The sequence below is a fragment of the Aulonocara sp. 'chitande type north' Nkhata Bay genome, linkage group LG4, assembly GCF_057382095.1.
Source record: "Aulonocara sp. 'chitande type north' Nkhata Bay isolate Kocher_YH1m ecotype deep benthic linkage group LG4, A_spYH_male_GT1.1, whole genome shotgun sequence".
In the NCBI taxonomy this organism is placed as follows: domain Eukaryota; kingdom Metazoa; phylum Chordata; class Actinopteri; order Cichliformes; family Cichlidae; genus Aulonocara; species Aulonocara sp. 'chitande type north' Nkhata Bay.
The window spans coordinates 4,358,077-4,374,413 of record NC_141347.1 but is presented as its reverse complement, the minus strand read 5'-3'; the positions used below and the strand labels follow the sequence as shown (position 1 = coordinate 4,374,413).

Genomic DNA, 16,337 nt, shown 5'->3' with positions numbered 1-16,337 from the left:
CGTTTTTGGTCGTTTTTGTGATATATTTTGTTTTAATCTTGGAGGGCGGGATTGAGGAAGAGGGAGCGGAGACGCAGGAAACAAGAAAAAAAAGAAACGTGAAGAAGAAGAAATCTTGTCAATAAATAAATAAATAAGTTAATAAGTTAAACTGGTCTGTCTGTACATGTGTCAAGAGAGACAATATGTGCATATATGTTTCTGTGTTGGTTGTCATGTCTGTATTTGTGTGTGCTTATATTGTGTAGCCTTTAGGGGCTGTAGCTACGGAGGAGAAGGAACTCAAACCCCTCCAGAGACCCAGAGTTCTGCTCTGACAGCACAAACAGAGCTGCTATGACACTCAACAACAACACTGTGTGCAGGACTAGATGGGATAACCATGCTTTATGAGCTATTTTAAAACTACATATGAAAACCTGCAGGAGTCACACTGAGCGGAGAGCTGTGAAAGCTTCTTGGGTCCATGCAAGTTGTTTATCGCACGTAAAGGCTGGAGTTTCAGTCACTGGCTGTAAATTTAGTCTGTGGGAGATATTTTGCGAACGTTTCATGTGTTATGTTACGTTATGCATTAAGGTGGTCCAGCAGAGTGCTGAGAAGGGAGCCCGTCCGCCGACTTTCGAAGCTCACAAGTACACCAGTTTCACACTTCTCCCTGATTTTTTCTTTCTTTCCATTCTTCTGTTACTTTCGTCACTTTTCTAGCGTGAGAGCTTAACAAAGCTGAACACTGTGGGTGCCTTAGAGAAAAGACTGTCAGGAAGTGTGCACCATTATACAGATTTCACCCTGCATTCGAGTGTGGCAGTTCTGAACCTCTACAGACATTCTGCACAGAGTCACAGAGACCATGCAAAGGCTTGTTTCCACATTTAAATCATTTAAATGAGTCTGTTTTGTGTGTAAAAGTCTCATCTGTAACTGTTTGTTAATTACACTTGTAGATATAAAATTAGCTTTTTGATGACTTGTGTGTCCCGTGAGAACCTATAAAGACTTGCAGTTTATAGTAGGACAAGATATCGGTCATGGCCTGCTCCGCAATCGTGTAATGGACTACAACTGCCCCCAAGCTAAAGCTTTGAATATGGAGAAAAATACAAAGAAAGATACACTAAACCATACCAGCTGCCCACACAGGCAGCATAACAGAATGCTCTCTACCTGTGATATATACTTTGCAGCCCAAAGCACATTTTTACATCTTTTTTCCTGTTTTATTTAAACACGTAACTACTGTAAGCTCTGTAAGCTACACCAACCGTGCAGACGAATGCAAACGTGCTGCTGAAGCTACTCCTATAGTCATTCATGCATCGTTGATGGATTGGATAGCTATTAGACACTGAAAAAGCTAAATGAACATGCACTTCAGATGAAATGAAATGTGTCTGTGCAGACTACTTTGGAAAGTAGTGCGTGGACCTGTTTCATCTGTATCTTTGTGTTAGCACATTGGTCAATTTGCTCTGCCATTTTCAGTTATCCGGTCTTTAAGTGATGAGGTGATGAATCCTGCCCAAACTACCCTGCGTTTAATAAGGCTTTTGTGTTTTTAACATGTTTCAATGCTTTGTGTCTTGTTGTTTTTAATCTCAAAAAGCTCCTACAAACAGGCAGTGATCACTGTCGGCCTCTGTCGGTTTTTATTACCGCTATTCACTTTAAAGCTCAGTTTTTAAAACCTTACGATGTAACTACAGCCCAGCCCGTGCAGCAGTAAATTAATGACTAACCTCGTGTTGTGGATGGATTATCTCAGTTGTTCTCCTGACTGAAGTTTGGTCCGTTTACAGCATCCTGCCATGCGATTGCATTTGTCCCTAACCATCGGGAATCTTCACGTTAACTTTTATCGAGTGAAAAAAGTTAGCGTTCATCCTCCAGCGTTACTGCTTATATTATGCTAACATAGCTGTGTCGCTAGCGATCACGTAGCACATCATTATATACCAGCTAGCCCAACTTCAGTAAACCCTACAAACTTCACTGCTGTTTGGTTTCCTGTCTTCATTTATGTCGGAAGTGACAGCAGAGCTGTACGTCTTAATTTGTTTAAGAAATCCCTCGCTCAGAACATGCTATATTATATTTAGATGGAAACTAGCAAGCTAACTCCCTGCTAGCTTTTAAAGCCATTAAATTTCATGAATTCTATTTTCATGGATGCCTGGTTGTTAAACTTAATTGTTACACCTGGTAGAGCAGAACGCTGATCATTTTATTACAGATGAAAGAATTTATACAGTTTTTAACTCTCAGTGATCGTTTGACCTGCAGCGGAGTTTGGGCCCAGACACAGCTAATGACGTCATACTTAAAGACGGGATAAACAGGTACAGGGTCGTCACTGTCACCCTGCACTGCACTGGAGCAGAGCTGGAAGCGATTTACATGTAGCTTAGGAAAAGGAAGCCGCGCAACTATTGCTAATGGCGATGCTAATGGTCATGCTAATGGTGAATCTAGCTAAATGTGATGCTAATGGTGATATTAGCTTGTATTTGGTTGAAAGGCTGTCAAAAGAAAAGGAGATGTGTTTACTTACAAATCACTATCTTATCAGTTCTTAGTTCATTTTTTTTCATCAAAGACTTTATTAATTCGGTTTAAAGGGGTCTGACTCGTTATATTGTAATGGTGGTCATTTCCAGTATGGAACAAAATTCCCCCAGCAGATCTACAGTCAGTCTGGCAGTGAGAACGTGACTCCATTACACATCTTTAACGCATTTAGGAAATTTAGGAAGAAAAAAACTGCAAAGGGAATAAGCTTGTGACTGGCAGCTGCATAAATAAAAGTTGTCGTATATTCATATAAAGACACGTAGTACAAGTATCGATCACTTCTGTCATATCATAAAAACGATGCATTGCCGTGGCAGGATTAAACTTGCAGTGTTAAGTGTGTGAATGCGTGTCTCTGTCAGCGTGTATTTCTGTGCCCTTGGGGTGTGTTTTTGGGGAGAGGGTTAGGTTTGCCAGCTGTTGTACATTCACGGTGAGAGGTTAGGTGGCGCTGTCCTGCCGGTGCATTCACAGGATCAGCTTCAGGGGTCATCTGTAGGGCATGTGTGTTGAAATTCAAGGGTCATTAAATGGTTAAATCTAAAGAAGGATGCATTTTCCTTTCTCCACCCAGGGGTTGTTCTTCATCAGCTCCGGGTTCAGGAAGGGATCCTCTGGGACACCATCCTCTATCCATTTTACCAAACTGTGTGGAGAGAAAAATAGAAAGAGCGGCATTTTTTAAATTCCTGTGGTATAGTCTTACCACAATCTGTCCTCTATCCGCTTTCCCATATAAGGCAAAAGGACAAGGATAAACTGAGCGACCATAAGTAACTAATTATATTCAATTTTGCAACTTTTGTTTGTGTACTTTAGTTCTAACGTACAACTCTGTTTCTTATTAAGAGCAGACGTTTATGATTTTGAATTTGAAGCCAGCAGAAAATAAAAAATAAAATAAAAAAAGCATTTTTTCTACTGCCTTGCATGACCTCTTCTTTAGTGTCTGCAGTAGTTTGAAACACAAAATGTTGTCCCATTCATGCTTAGCTGAACAGTTTGGACTATGCTTTTGAAATAAGTGCAGAGGGAGGTCTTGCATTGTCTTAGTGAAATAGGCCTGACACTGTGTGGATGGCAGCATGTGTTGCTCCTAAACTTTAAATCCCATAATGTCACAGATGTCGGCATCAAATTCAAAATGAACACGTTAAACAAAAGCAGGTTCTCAGTTTCATTCTCTTTTTGAATGTACATTTTATAACATATATATATAACTGTTTATTCTTTTGCATCCTGTGAACAACAACATTAAGGCAATTACACACACAGAGCACTGAGAAAAAGTGACAGTAAATTCTAGCAGTGTGCATTCTGGGCTACAAGCGGTCTGATTGGTCAGATCTGTTGATCTGGATTTGAAAAATCATTTTTGATTTTACATGTCTGGTGTGAAAAGGCCCAGTGCTGATGAAATGCTTCCTTGGGTGTTTAATCTGATGGGACTGCAGAGAGAGGGCGAGACAGATAAACTTAGTGGTGAAGCCAAACAGTACCAAAGCCGATCTATAGCAGCTCACAGACTCCCTAAGACGCCATCATGCTCATCTGGAGCATGCCCAGATGTTACTGACAGTGCATACAGGCATGCGGGGGAGCATACACAGTGCTGAGCCACATTATGGAAGCAAGTACATGGCTTGACTTCTGACTGAGCCCCATTTGCTGATGAGGGAACTTGAACTTGGTCTCAAAACTATACACAAACTAGTACTAATTTAAAATAATGCACTGAATTGAGTAAGACGACACAACCAGAGATAGTAACAGCTAGTATAGCTCTATTTTCTCTCCCCAGCCTCTTCCTGTAAATGCAGTTACCAGTGTGTTCGGCGTATTTAGCTAAAACAAATATCTTCCCTTTTCAATCTGAGAGGCTCAGAGCGATTTATCTTTTTTTGTGCACAGTTGATTTCAGGGTCGTGAACTCTGCGCAGCACAGCAGTGGAGTAACTACTCACTCAGTCACTGTTTTGGAGGACTTCTCTCTTTTGAAGGCCAGCTGGTACTTGAGGCTCTCCACCTCCTTCTTCATCTGGGGCAGATCCATCTCATCCATGGCTGCAGCTTGTTGTAGGGCTTTTCTGCCTGTACAAAGTGGGAGGAGGCCACAGTTATATTTATATAGAGCGCTGTCAAATAGCAGGCAGACACGCTCAATACATCTGTGCCCTGCAGCAAGAACACCACAAAGTGCATCTGATTTATGACTGCTGCTTAGTGATTCCACCTACAGGAGGGAGAATAGAGGCTGGTATGTTCATAGAGTACAACCGAGCTGCCAAAAATTTGACAGACTCTCTTAACTCTACAGGATACATTCGTTTGATTTCTTTTGTGTTTTTTGGGCTCCATGTTTCCACTTCCATGGCTTTAATGAATACTTTGGTAATTTCATACTAAGGTCACAAAATTTTTTGCGTCTGTACTCAAAAGGAGGAAAAGGACAGCATGTATTTGTGCTCAATCTAATCTTTCTCCTGTGCTATTGTGTGTACATGTTCAGTGCTGTCCCAACACACCCACAGACACACCCACAGACACACCCACAGACACATGATATTGCACCATATTTACCACAATCAAATGTGTGAAATTGGGTTAGCAAGCGAGCAGAGTCTATACTACAAACAGCTAACATAACTATTTGAAATTGGGTAAGTTGTACAAGTTGTTAGCTCTAACATTTGAAGAAATGATGGAAAAGCTAACAATAATCTACAAATTGTACACAAAGTAACTTTAAAATGGTGGGTAAGCTGATAAAATAGTAACTAAATGTAATTGATATATAGCTTTAATAGGTAATACCAATGAATAAACATTTCTAGTTAAACCTAAAGAATAATTGGTTACATTTGAAAATCCAGAAACCTAAAAATGTTAAAGTTAGCTAAAAGTTAGCTAAAAGTTAAAGCTAAAGTTAGTTCTGTGGTTTCAACGCAAACTTGAAACAGCAGCCTAAGAAATAACAGCTCAATTTTATATTACGGGTCCATATAAGCAAACATTTACAGAAAATGTTTCAGCAGTATTTATATAGGTGATATTGATGAACCACCAAACAAGGATGTTGAGGTAACATGCTTGGAAAACAATATTTCCTGTTTATTAATTGATTGATTTTTTCTCTGTTTTCCCCACCCCCAAGGATTTGGTGAGTATTGAAAGAAATCTGTAAGCACCTAATACCAAAGCTTATCATCCATATCCACAGCCATAGTCATGTATGAGACATCTAAAGTACTGAAAGGCATAACTGAATTTTACGGCTCCTGATAGCTGTTGTCATCATGTTTGGGAACTGTCCTGCTCTTTTCATCCGCACAGGTTTCAAGCATCAGCGCAGCTATCAGTCAGATCGATCTTCTTCCTAAAGATCTTGAAATAAGTTCCTAAAACTATATGCAATTAGAAAATCTGATCCATCCATCCGACATAATGGGATCAGCACTTCTTTTACACAACCTGTAGAGACTAATGCATCAGTAATATGCACTGCAGGTCATATCCATTTCATCCATGGAAGTAAGAAATGCAATTAGCTAAAGTCAGAATCACTCCTATGGAGACAAAAAACATCAGTGTATTTTATCGTGAGATAAGAGATAACTGCAATTACAGGTCATGCCTTTTTGCCCCCTGCTGGCCATCGGAAAGAATGCAAATTTAAGCCACTTCTTGCTGGCTTTACTTTTCAATCTCGGAAGCTAATCTTTTATGTACAGTACTCTTACAGATTACTTTTTCTGCAATAATCTTGTAATAGAATGAGTTATTTTTATTGGTAATGTTGCTCCTTTATTGTAGGGTCTTTACCTTATAATATAAAACACTTTGAGGTCATTGTTGTGATTTGTTCCTATATAAATAAAACTGAACTGAATTGAATCATTAATCCTGCTGATCTGTTCCCATTAAAGAGTATATTCAGGTCCTGACATAACCCACTGAGGCACTCCTTACAAACAATGTATACATATATCTGTACCTGTACAGATCATCTGATTTACAATTAATAAACAATGCGACATTAATATCAGTTACAGGATCTCTCAGTGGCCAACTCTGCACAAAAGTGGAGTATTTTTTCTCTTCCGCAGCGTCTTTTTTGGTCCGTTCCTCCCTCCTGCTCTCTCTTGCTCCCCTCCCACGCTTTGTGTCCACTCCACTCTCTCAGTAATACGCAGCCCCTCTCGTACGTGTGCTTGTGCTTATGTACCCCCGTGTGTGCTTTTATGAGTCATGTGAGGATTCGGGTGAGATGAGTGCTTGTCTAGTCTGCACTCAGAATTGATCTTGTTGAGATCCTTCAGAATAGAAACAGCTATGGTATTTTTAAAGGGGCACTGAATAATGGTTGATACTACGCAGTTGTCCTTTATGACAGTTTAGTGAGTGAGGGCTTATATTCAGGCAGGAAACAGCGCCCCGAATCTGACAACTACTTCATGGTCTGGATCCAAAAGAAGCATCCAGTCAGTTGTCCAGCAAAGCCTGTCGTTTGCTATATGCTATATGCACAACTATCTTTTGAGAGACAGTTATGAACTTAAAATATAAAGACGTCATTGGTTTCTCCTCTTGTGCATAGCTTATTGCGCTCCTCTAGCAGAGGTCTGCTGCAGTCCATAGTTTGCAGGGAAGTTCCCAGCTTCCCTGCAAACTACTCACCAAACTGCAGCGAAACTTGAGGAAGACCAACAAGTCAGCATCTTTCATACTAACTACAGGGAACCACATCTCCTGGCGACCAACACAATCACAAGGAAGTTTTTGGTGCAGCACGATTTTGTGACCAATTTCACCCGCCAACAGCTGGCAGCCTCCAGCATCCACTCACCAGCTGGCCAGGGAATGTACATTTTCCCAGCAACCTTAAGTATCATCCCGTTCCATATGATCCTCTGACTTTGTATGAAAAGAACACAGCACTTGTATGTTTGCTTCATTTTTCACACCAGAGAGCTGCGTTCTTCTTTTATACCACCGATGGCTGCTGCTAGGCTAGCTTGAAATGTATCGCTCTGACATGTATTTCCCTAAATGAAAAATTATCCCTAACAGTAGTTAAACCCTGGAGTGAGATATGCACCATCTTGACATTTTGGCGCATTACAGTAAATGTACTAGTACAAGAGGCGATTGATACTATCAGGACAGTAATATTGAGCAACACAAAGCCGTAACTGGTTTTTAATGATTTTTCCCCTCTGAAAACTGATATTTAGGACTCTGGAACAGAATGAATCAATCATCACTCTGAACATGGGAAAGCCCCAGGCGTCAATGTAAAACATGTTTATTTATTTTTATCTTTAGCACGTCATTGCTATTTGAGAGACGGGTAAAAAGGTTGTGGTTTTAAAAAAGAGGCAAGATTGAGAGAGACGAGGAGAGATGCGCAATCGGTGAGTCGGTGAGGTGCACACGCGTGTGAGTATGAGGAAAACACCAGGTGCAATATTACACGACAATGTGTGTGTGTGTCTTACCAATATTAGACACACAGGACTAGAGCGGTGGCTAGTTCCCGGCTGAGATCAGGTTTCAGCAGCATCCTCTAGAGACAACACTGGGATTGGATGCTTTCCTCCATCTAACTCTATCACTCACCATCTCCTTCATCCCTGTTTTCACTCTCTACCTGTTCTTCTTTTTCACATTTATTTGTCTGCTCCATCCTTCTCTCTCCACTCCTCTCAGCCTCCTTCTCTTATTTCTTCTCTGGCAGCGTCTCTGTTTGACTCCTTTCTTTTTTATTTATTTGTTTTATTTTTGCACCACTTATTGATCGCCTCCCTGGTTTTTTTCTTTCACTTATTCTCTTCCCTGATCTATGTTACTCCTGTCCTGGGAAGGCAGGTGTAGATTCCCTTTACTGCACAAGTCTTAAAATGAAAATGGAATATGGTAAATGACCTGCATTTGTATAGCGCTTTTCTAGTCCATAGGACCCCAAAGCGCTTTACACTACATTCAGTCATCCACCCATTCACACACACATTCACACACTGGCGATAGCAAGCTACAAATGGAATATTTGCCTTTGTTTGAACAAAATACCAGCGAGTGATGATGCCCGGTGGAAATGTTAACCCGTGATGTCGCTCATCACAAAGTGTTTGAGTCTTAGCTTGGAATTAAAGATAACATTTAGGTGGCTACAGTAGCAACGTCACTGTACAAGCTGTATCAAATATTTCACTGGAAACGTCAAACATCAACAAGCGGAACAATATTCCCGACACGAAGAGAGAGAGTGGAGTTTGGAAAGCGTGGAGAACACAGACATCTGTCACTACAAGTCATTTCCTCCATCCTCCCACCACCACCACCACCGCTGCTGCTGATGTGGATTTACTGCCTGCAGGTAATGCTGAGAAAGAAAGGGGGGGGCCTGCTGTTTCAAACTGTTACGTTTACAAGAATCTGCCAAATTTCGAGATGCATGGCACAGTCAGCGTGCAGTTTCACTAACGAGACAGATTTCAAGCCATTAAACGAGTCCAGCAATTTCATCAGGATACTGTAAAAGGCGCCTAAAGCACCAGAAGTTTAAAGGTCAAGTTCAGTGACTGCAGTTAGCAGAGGTGAGACCTCGCAGACAGCTACAGCTCCCTGTGTTGGCGCGTCTGTCAAAGCAACCATGCCCTCAACTGTAAACGCCATAGCTGTCATGAAGGGAGAAACTATCCATAGATCCCAAAACACGTTTTTAAAGCTGTAAACGTGCTTTTTAGTGCTTTATTGTCACTTTTACATGGAGTCTGTGGGGACTGACTCGTCAACAGAGTCAGTCTCAAGTGGCCGTTAGAGGAACTGCAGCGTTTGGCACTTCCACGTTGGCTTGATCTTTCAGCTCTGCAGTCTGCTAGAGACGACTCAGTCATAATTATTTATGTTTATGTTTTATCCGCTACTTTTGTTGCTGTAATTATATTACTGAAGCTGATCGCAAAGGAAAGCAATGGAAAAGCTCATCAGTGATTATTTAAATGTTACATTTGGTATTGTCATTTTGCAGTTAAAAAAAAAAGCGTATGATTTTTAAAAAACGTTTATTTTCTTCAGAGTATTTTGGTTGCTACAAATAAGTAGATTAAAAATGCGATTGTGTATAAGGGCTAATTTGGATGCTAATTCCCAGCTTATGCTCGGAAAGTCATGCACTGACCCCCCTCCCAACTACAGCCTTTTTTTCTGGGAACAACAAGAATGCCAAAACTGAATTATACAATTATACTACCAGAAGTAATGAGAAAAATTCGTCTATCATAAACAGTCATTGAATGAACCCAAGAATCAAACGTCGTCTTCATGCCAGCTATTTCTTTCTTTCTATCATACACCTTTGTCTCTCTCCATCTCCAATTACTTTGAATGGGACTGGATGAATAGCCAACTGTGTAAATATGTCTGTGTTTATCTGGTAAAGCTCTGCTTTAGACAGCCTTTAAACGCCACACAGAGTAAATAATGGAAAGACTCCACCATTATACTGCCATGTGGTTTACTGATATCTTACTCTGTGGGCTTTGAATCAGAAAAGATCAAGAACTCTGCTGCGTTCTCGCTCCCGTCCTTTCGCTGCTCTCTGATATCTGTTTCTGACTGTCTCAGGCAGTTAATCTGTCGCTTCTCACAGCAGTCGTCTCCGTTTTTTTGTTCTCCGGCCAATTATGGCAGTTGTGGAAAAAAACTATCAATTATATCCCATTTACTCTAAACCAGCAGTCACGTGTAATGGTGCTTGTGATGTATATTAAAACATCAATAAATCAGAGTCAAATTTATTGCGATCCCTTGCTAATGTTACTCTAAACTAATCTCATAAGCCCTGCATTGTTTACTATCACAGGGAAGACCCCGGCTTCCTCGTAGCTTCTATCACCACACTTACGAGGATGAGCATGTCGGAAGTCTTTCCCCCTCCATCACAGCACCATCGACTAGCTTCACATTCACACAGGATATCGTAAGGGTGTGTACTGGATGTACAGCGCTCTTTTTGTCACAGAACCAAACAGGCACTCCACAGCCAAAGCTCACAGCACTGTTGATATTGTCAGTTAGTTGACAAAGTCTGATGTGTGTGTTTTTGTTTTTTCTAGCTCATCCTGTAGTTCTGCCGGGTTCATCGAGCCGTGACAGCCTGCATGAACCGGGCAACATGCAGTAAAGCATGAAGCGGTCAGGATGAGAGTCGGAACAGTTCACCTTCACGTTTGGAGCAAGTTACTGTACCAACCAAGGGCAGTAGAGTGTCATGGGGACACTCACAGTTTTCTCAGATATTACAAGCTACCTGAAAATGATGGAAACGACCTTGTTGTAATCAAGCAAAGTAGGAATGTGAGAAAATTCCCTCTGGAGTCGAGCATGTTAAAATACTTGCTCAGCACTTAACTTGGCTATACATCTTAGCATTGTTAGAGTCGAGAGAGCGTGCTGCTTTTTATGAATGTGGAATGATCCTGAGTGTAGGTGGATCATTTGCACAAGCATCGTGTAAGAAAGCTGCACACTTCCCAGGAGGGGAATGTAGGCAATGTAGTTGTTGGAAACACAGCTTTGTTATCTCGTAATGAAGTCAGATAAGTAAAATAAACTACCAGGACCATCAGGCGCATTAAGCGAATCAAAGAAGTCAGATAAATCAAACTTTATTCAACTCATTCTTCTTGCTTCCTCCACTTCTGTACCATTGATTCATTAATGTTGAATTCTCTGCAGCTGCTCTATGTTGTTGCAGTATATGAATGACTAACCTCGTATTGTGGATGGATTATCTCAGTTGTTCTCCTGACTGCAGTTTGGTCCGTTTACAGCATCCTGCCATGCGATTGCATTTGTCCCTAACCATCAGGAACCCTCACGTTAACTTTTATCAAGTAGAAAAAAAGTTAGCGTTCATCCTCCAGCTTCACTGTGTTTATGTTATGCTAACATAGCTGTGTCGCTAGCGATCACGTAGCATATCGTTATATAGCAGCTAGCCCAACTTCCGTAACCCTACAAACATCACTGCTGTTTAGTTTTCTGTCTTCATTCATGTTGAAAGTGATAGCAGAGCTGTACGTTTGAATTTTTCAGAAATCTCTCAGTCAGAACATGCTATATCATGTTTAGGTAACTAGTGAAACTAGCGAGCTAACTCCCTGCTAACTTCTAACTCTGTTAAATTTAATAAATCCTGTTTTCATGGATGCCTGGATGTTAAACTTAATTGTTACACCTGGTAAAGCAGCAACGTTGATCATTTTATTACAGATGAAAGAATTTGGACAGTTTTTAACTCTCAGTGTGCTGCAGTTTTGGACCCAGATTACTCCACGAGGCTCCTGACTACGGTAGCTGTAATGCTCAGACAATCCATCAAGCGGTGCGGCTTCGTAGCTTACCAAACTAAAATATTTTTGACAGATTTTTGAGCCAGTAAGCACAACCAGAATTCATACATAAGGCGCACCAGATTATAAGGCGCACTGTCAATTTTTCAGAAAATCAAAGGATTTCAAGTGCGCCTTATAGTGCGGAAAATACGGTAGTTGGATGCGGTGGTCATTTTGTAGCTCAGGCGGTGTAAACTTTCTTTGTCGGTTTTAATAGATTTTGTTCATTTTACATCTCTTTAAAAGAATTCTGCCTCTTGGTGCTCGAAACATGAAAAACACTTTTCCAAAACATGGCGTTCACCTTCACTGTTACCCTCAAAAACATGTTTGACCTGGATGCAGCTCTGAAATATGACTTAGAAAAGAGAAACTAGGGTTACCCCTAACAGGTTTCCCAGGGGGGAAAGAGTTGACCGGCTTTTAGAGATGATGGCTTTGCTCTTACCACACAGGTAGTTCAGAGCAGTAATATATGGTGTTTGGTCAAGGTGTGGCTGTCTTTGCAGAGCTCACTGCAGTGTATACAGAGCTGTAAGTTTAAACTGGGACACTTTGCCATGAATGGAGGTCATCTTTTTCTTAAGAGTCTGCTCAAGTTTTATAAAAGATGAAGAACAAGTTAATTACATGTTCTTTATAAAAAAAAATCAACTATTTTTATGAACTGAATCTGTTTTCAGTATTTTGATAACTCACAGTGCCTCAAAAATGTAACATTTAGTCAGACTCTGGGTCTGCATCAAAAAGGCTGTCACATATCTGTGTATGCCTGAAGCTTTTAAAAAGATATATTTGGGTTTGTGTGTGTGAAGGTTAAAGTGGGGTGGTTGTTTTAAGAGAGGGTATATAGGTCACGTAGCGATTTGGGTCAAAAGCATCCAGAGATTAACCTTTACCCCCCGTCTCCTCTGCTATCTCGCCCCTCACATATACTATAGATATGTGTGTGTGTGATGGAGAGAGTGGAGCAGGTCTATTGTGAGGTACTGCTGTTGAATGCTTAACTCGTGGTCCTTCTGACTGCTATGATTATAGCTCAAGGTTAAATTAGAAAGCCAAGGATAAAAGTGTGAAAGTGTAAGAGTTGGTGGAAGGTAAGGCCAAAGCAAAAATAAATAAATTGTGACAGATAAGGATAAGTAAGAGGCAGAGAGGCTGATGATGGAAACAGAATGAGAGCCTCCTCTTGCCTCTATAGCTACTGCATTGTAAATAGAAGCTAAAAATAGAAAGGAACAGGCAGAGCTCTTCTGACCAGCTGAGAGTGGCGAGTAAGAAAGAAAGAAGAGGCTCCTTGTAGTTAAACTGAAGATGAGATGCTGCTGAGGATAATAAATGCCAGCTTCTGACAGATGATGTTTGAGCTTTTACAACCAGCTAATCTCTTCAGCAGCACTTCAGTGAGCTCTGAAGTGGCTGGGATCAGTCCAGATGTTATCACACTAGTGGGGCCCTGTCTGCATGAGGGAAACATCCAATCAATGGAACCTGATCAATGCAGGCATGAACTAGATTGGATGGAATTAATGTTTGCGTGCATGTTTTTGTTTGGGTGTATGCGTGTTCCCCACAGGGCCACGCATACACTAGGGGTGGCGGTGCCTGCCCCAGAACACAAGACAACGGCAAAGAGATGCAAAGCTTACACCTATACACCAAAGACGACAGGAGTGAGAGCACCAACAGCTATAAGTAGAGATAAAACGTGTAGAAAGAGATAGAACGCAATCGCAAAGAGATCGAAAACAACACACATGTAAAATCTATAGTAAATTTGTTTTAAGACGATCTCTTTGTGACGGAAATTGAAAACTGCAAAAATCCGCTGCAAAGAAATGAACCACAGAGAGACACAAACAGCTGTGAGTAGAGAAAACCATGGCAAAGAGAGGTGAATGAGATGCAAACGTACCACAGAGACACACATTACATACCACAATGAAGAGGCTTGGTATTAATGAACTACAAAGCACTCAGCCATAAAACGGAAAATAAAAAAAAATAATAAAAAGGAGAGACGATCTTCTCAGTCTGGGGGTTGTGCAGCTTTTATATCTTGATCCAGGGGTCCACGTTCTCATAACCAGACGGTTTTAGGTCATTTTAAGTTTACTATCCTTTTATTACCAAAGAAAAAGTGTAAAAATTAAAATCTTCACAACTCTTCACTCCCTCCCTAAAAACGTCGTCCGGAGCACCATCTATCCCCAGAACAGGGTCAAAAGAGGCCAGGGAGAGAAAAGGGAGGAGGAGGAGGAAGAGAAAGTGCAGAGGACAAATATAAGTTTTATGTAACATTCGTGGGTTCTGTATAGCCTGCGTGGTTGCAGTTTGTGAAGTACGCACGGAAAAAACCCAGCCTATGACACAGATGCATAAGGAGTGTACTTATCGTCTTGCCCAGATTAAAATAAAATCCACAGTTTCATTTAGGGGTCAGTTTGACCTCCGTGCTTTATGCGAATAGGCGAGCCTGTAATATTAATAAAGGCCCCGCTATGTTGGCAGAGCAGCCACAGAAGATAGTGTACGGTGGCATAATGTGGCTCTCCTACCTCACTGATGCGCTGGCGGAGGCTGTTGCTCTTTCCAAGTCTGACCGGTGCAGTTAAACTGGAGGAGAGGGCGAGAAGACAGCTGGCCTGACTCACGGAGACTGATTTCCCCCCTCTGCTAGAAAACAAATAGCGCACTTAATGTCCGTAGACTTAGTTTATCTCGGAGAGGCGGTGTGCACTCTCGGTATCCGCTGGAAAAGATCAGGGATAAAATCCGCAGTCTCCAGAGTAAAAGACGCGATGACGACCAGTCTGAAGCTGTCTGGAGCGCTGGAGGAGTCTCGCTGTTCGCCGGTAGTCCGGTTTGTTGCTGCAGCTGCTGAACCTGCACGAGAATGAGGCGGGGAAACGACAAGTTAACGATCTGGTCCCGTGCGCGCTCCGTCGTTCGCTGCCCGCTTCTCTGCTGGGATCCTCCTATATGAGCGCCAGTGCGCGCGCGCGTGAGTGTAGGAGCGAGAGGAAGAGTGTGTTCCCCCAGGATGCGTACGGAGAGTTGATAAGGCGAGGAAGGGGTGGGGGTATAAGCGCAGGTACAGCACAAGGGAAGACTTCTGTGTGTGTGCGTGCGCGCGTGTCCGTGCGCGCGCACGAGGACTCTTTTTGCCCCCATTGCCAGATCCTGGATTTCTGCCCTAATATGGCCACTTATAGCTTCAGAGCAGGAGAAAGATTTAGGTTTCCAGTCAAGAAAAAAGAAACACGTTTGCTTTATGTCACTTTTAAACCCTCTAAGACAACAGAAGAATCTGTTTGATCACACAGTTTGTATCAGCAACTAAAGGAGAGATTCGTTATTTTACTGCCAACCAGTCTGTATAACTCTTGAGTTACACCTTTGATTTAACCTTTAATGGCTCTCATCATCACGTGACAGAAGACACACTGAGTTTAGATTTATTGCTAAAGATGGATGTGGCTTACTGGTCCTTCTATCGGCCAGAACTCTGGTTGAAGAAAGAAGTTTTGTACAGCGATGCAGTATGGTCGTGCAAAGGTTGACTACTAGCTGAATTTAGAGTTCAAATGGAAGTATTGACAATAGTTACAGTGGCTTGCAAAAGTATTTTGCCCCCTTGAACTTTCCCACATTTTGTCACATTACAGCCACAAACACGAAACAGTTTTATTGGAATTCCAGGTGAAAGACCAACACAAAGTGGTGCACACGTGAGAAGTGGAACCAAAATCAGACATGATTCCAAACATGTTTTACAAATAAATAACTGCAAAGTGGGGTGTGCGTAATTATTCAGCCCCCTTTGGTCTGAGTGCAGTCAGTTGCACATAGACGTTGCCTGATGAGTGCTAATGACTAAACAGAGTGCACCTGTGTGTGATCTAATGTCAGTACAAATACAGCTGCTCTGTGACGGCCTCAGAGGTTGTCTAAGAGAACATTGGGAGCAACAACACCATGAAGTCCAAAGAACACACCAGACAGGTCAGGGATAAAGTTATTGAGACATTTAAAGCAGGCTTAGGCTACACAAAGATTTCCCAAGCCTTGAACATCCCACGGAGCACTGTTCAAGCCATCATCCAGAAATGGAAGGAGTGTGGCACAACTGCAAACCTACCAAGACAAGGCCGTCCACATAAACTCACAGGCCGAACAAGGAGAGCGCTGATCAGAAATGCAGCCAAGAGGCCCATGGTGACTCTGGACGAGCTGCAGAGATCTACAGCTCAGGTGGGGGAATCTGTCCATAGGACAACTATTAGTCGTGCACTGCACAAAGTTGGCCTTTATGGAAGAGTGGCAAGAAGAAAGCCATTGTTAACAGAAAACCAGAAGAAGTCCCGT

At 41.8% G+C, this 16,337-nt stretch overlaps 1 protein-coding gene across 1 annotated transcript in view; it reads right to left on the bottom strand.

Annotated features, from left to right (window-relative positions):
* Positions 1–14,960, bottom strand: part of LOC147331783 (guanine nucleotide-binding protein G(I)/G(S)/G(O) subunit gamma-13-like) — a 15,929-nt gene extending 969 nt beyond the window's left edge. Inside the window, exons 1-3 of the mRNA XM_086288018.1 lie at positions 14,528–14,960; positions 4,536–4,662; positions 1–3,217 (exon numbers count right to left, since the gene is read on the bottom strand). The exon at positions 1–3,217 is cut by the window's left edge and continues 969 nt beyond it. Of these exons, the coding sequence (XP_086144144.1) occupies positions 3,112–3,217; positions 4,536–4,633 (204 nt within the window). The 5' untranslated portion in view covers positions 4,634–4,662; positions 14,528–14,960 and the 3' untranslated portion in view covers positions 1–3,111. The remainder of the gene's footprint in view (positions 3,218–4,535; positions 4,663–14,527) is intronic.
* Positions 14,961–16,337: the final 1,377 nt, after the last annotated feature.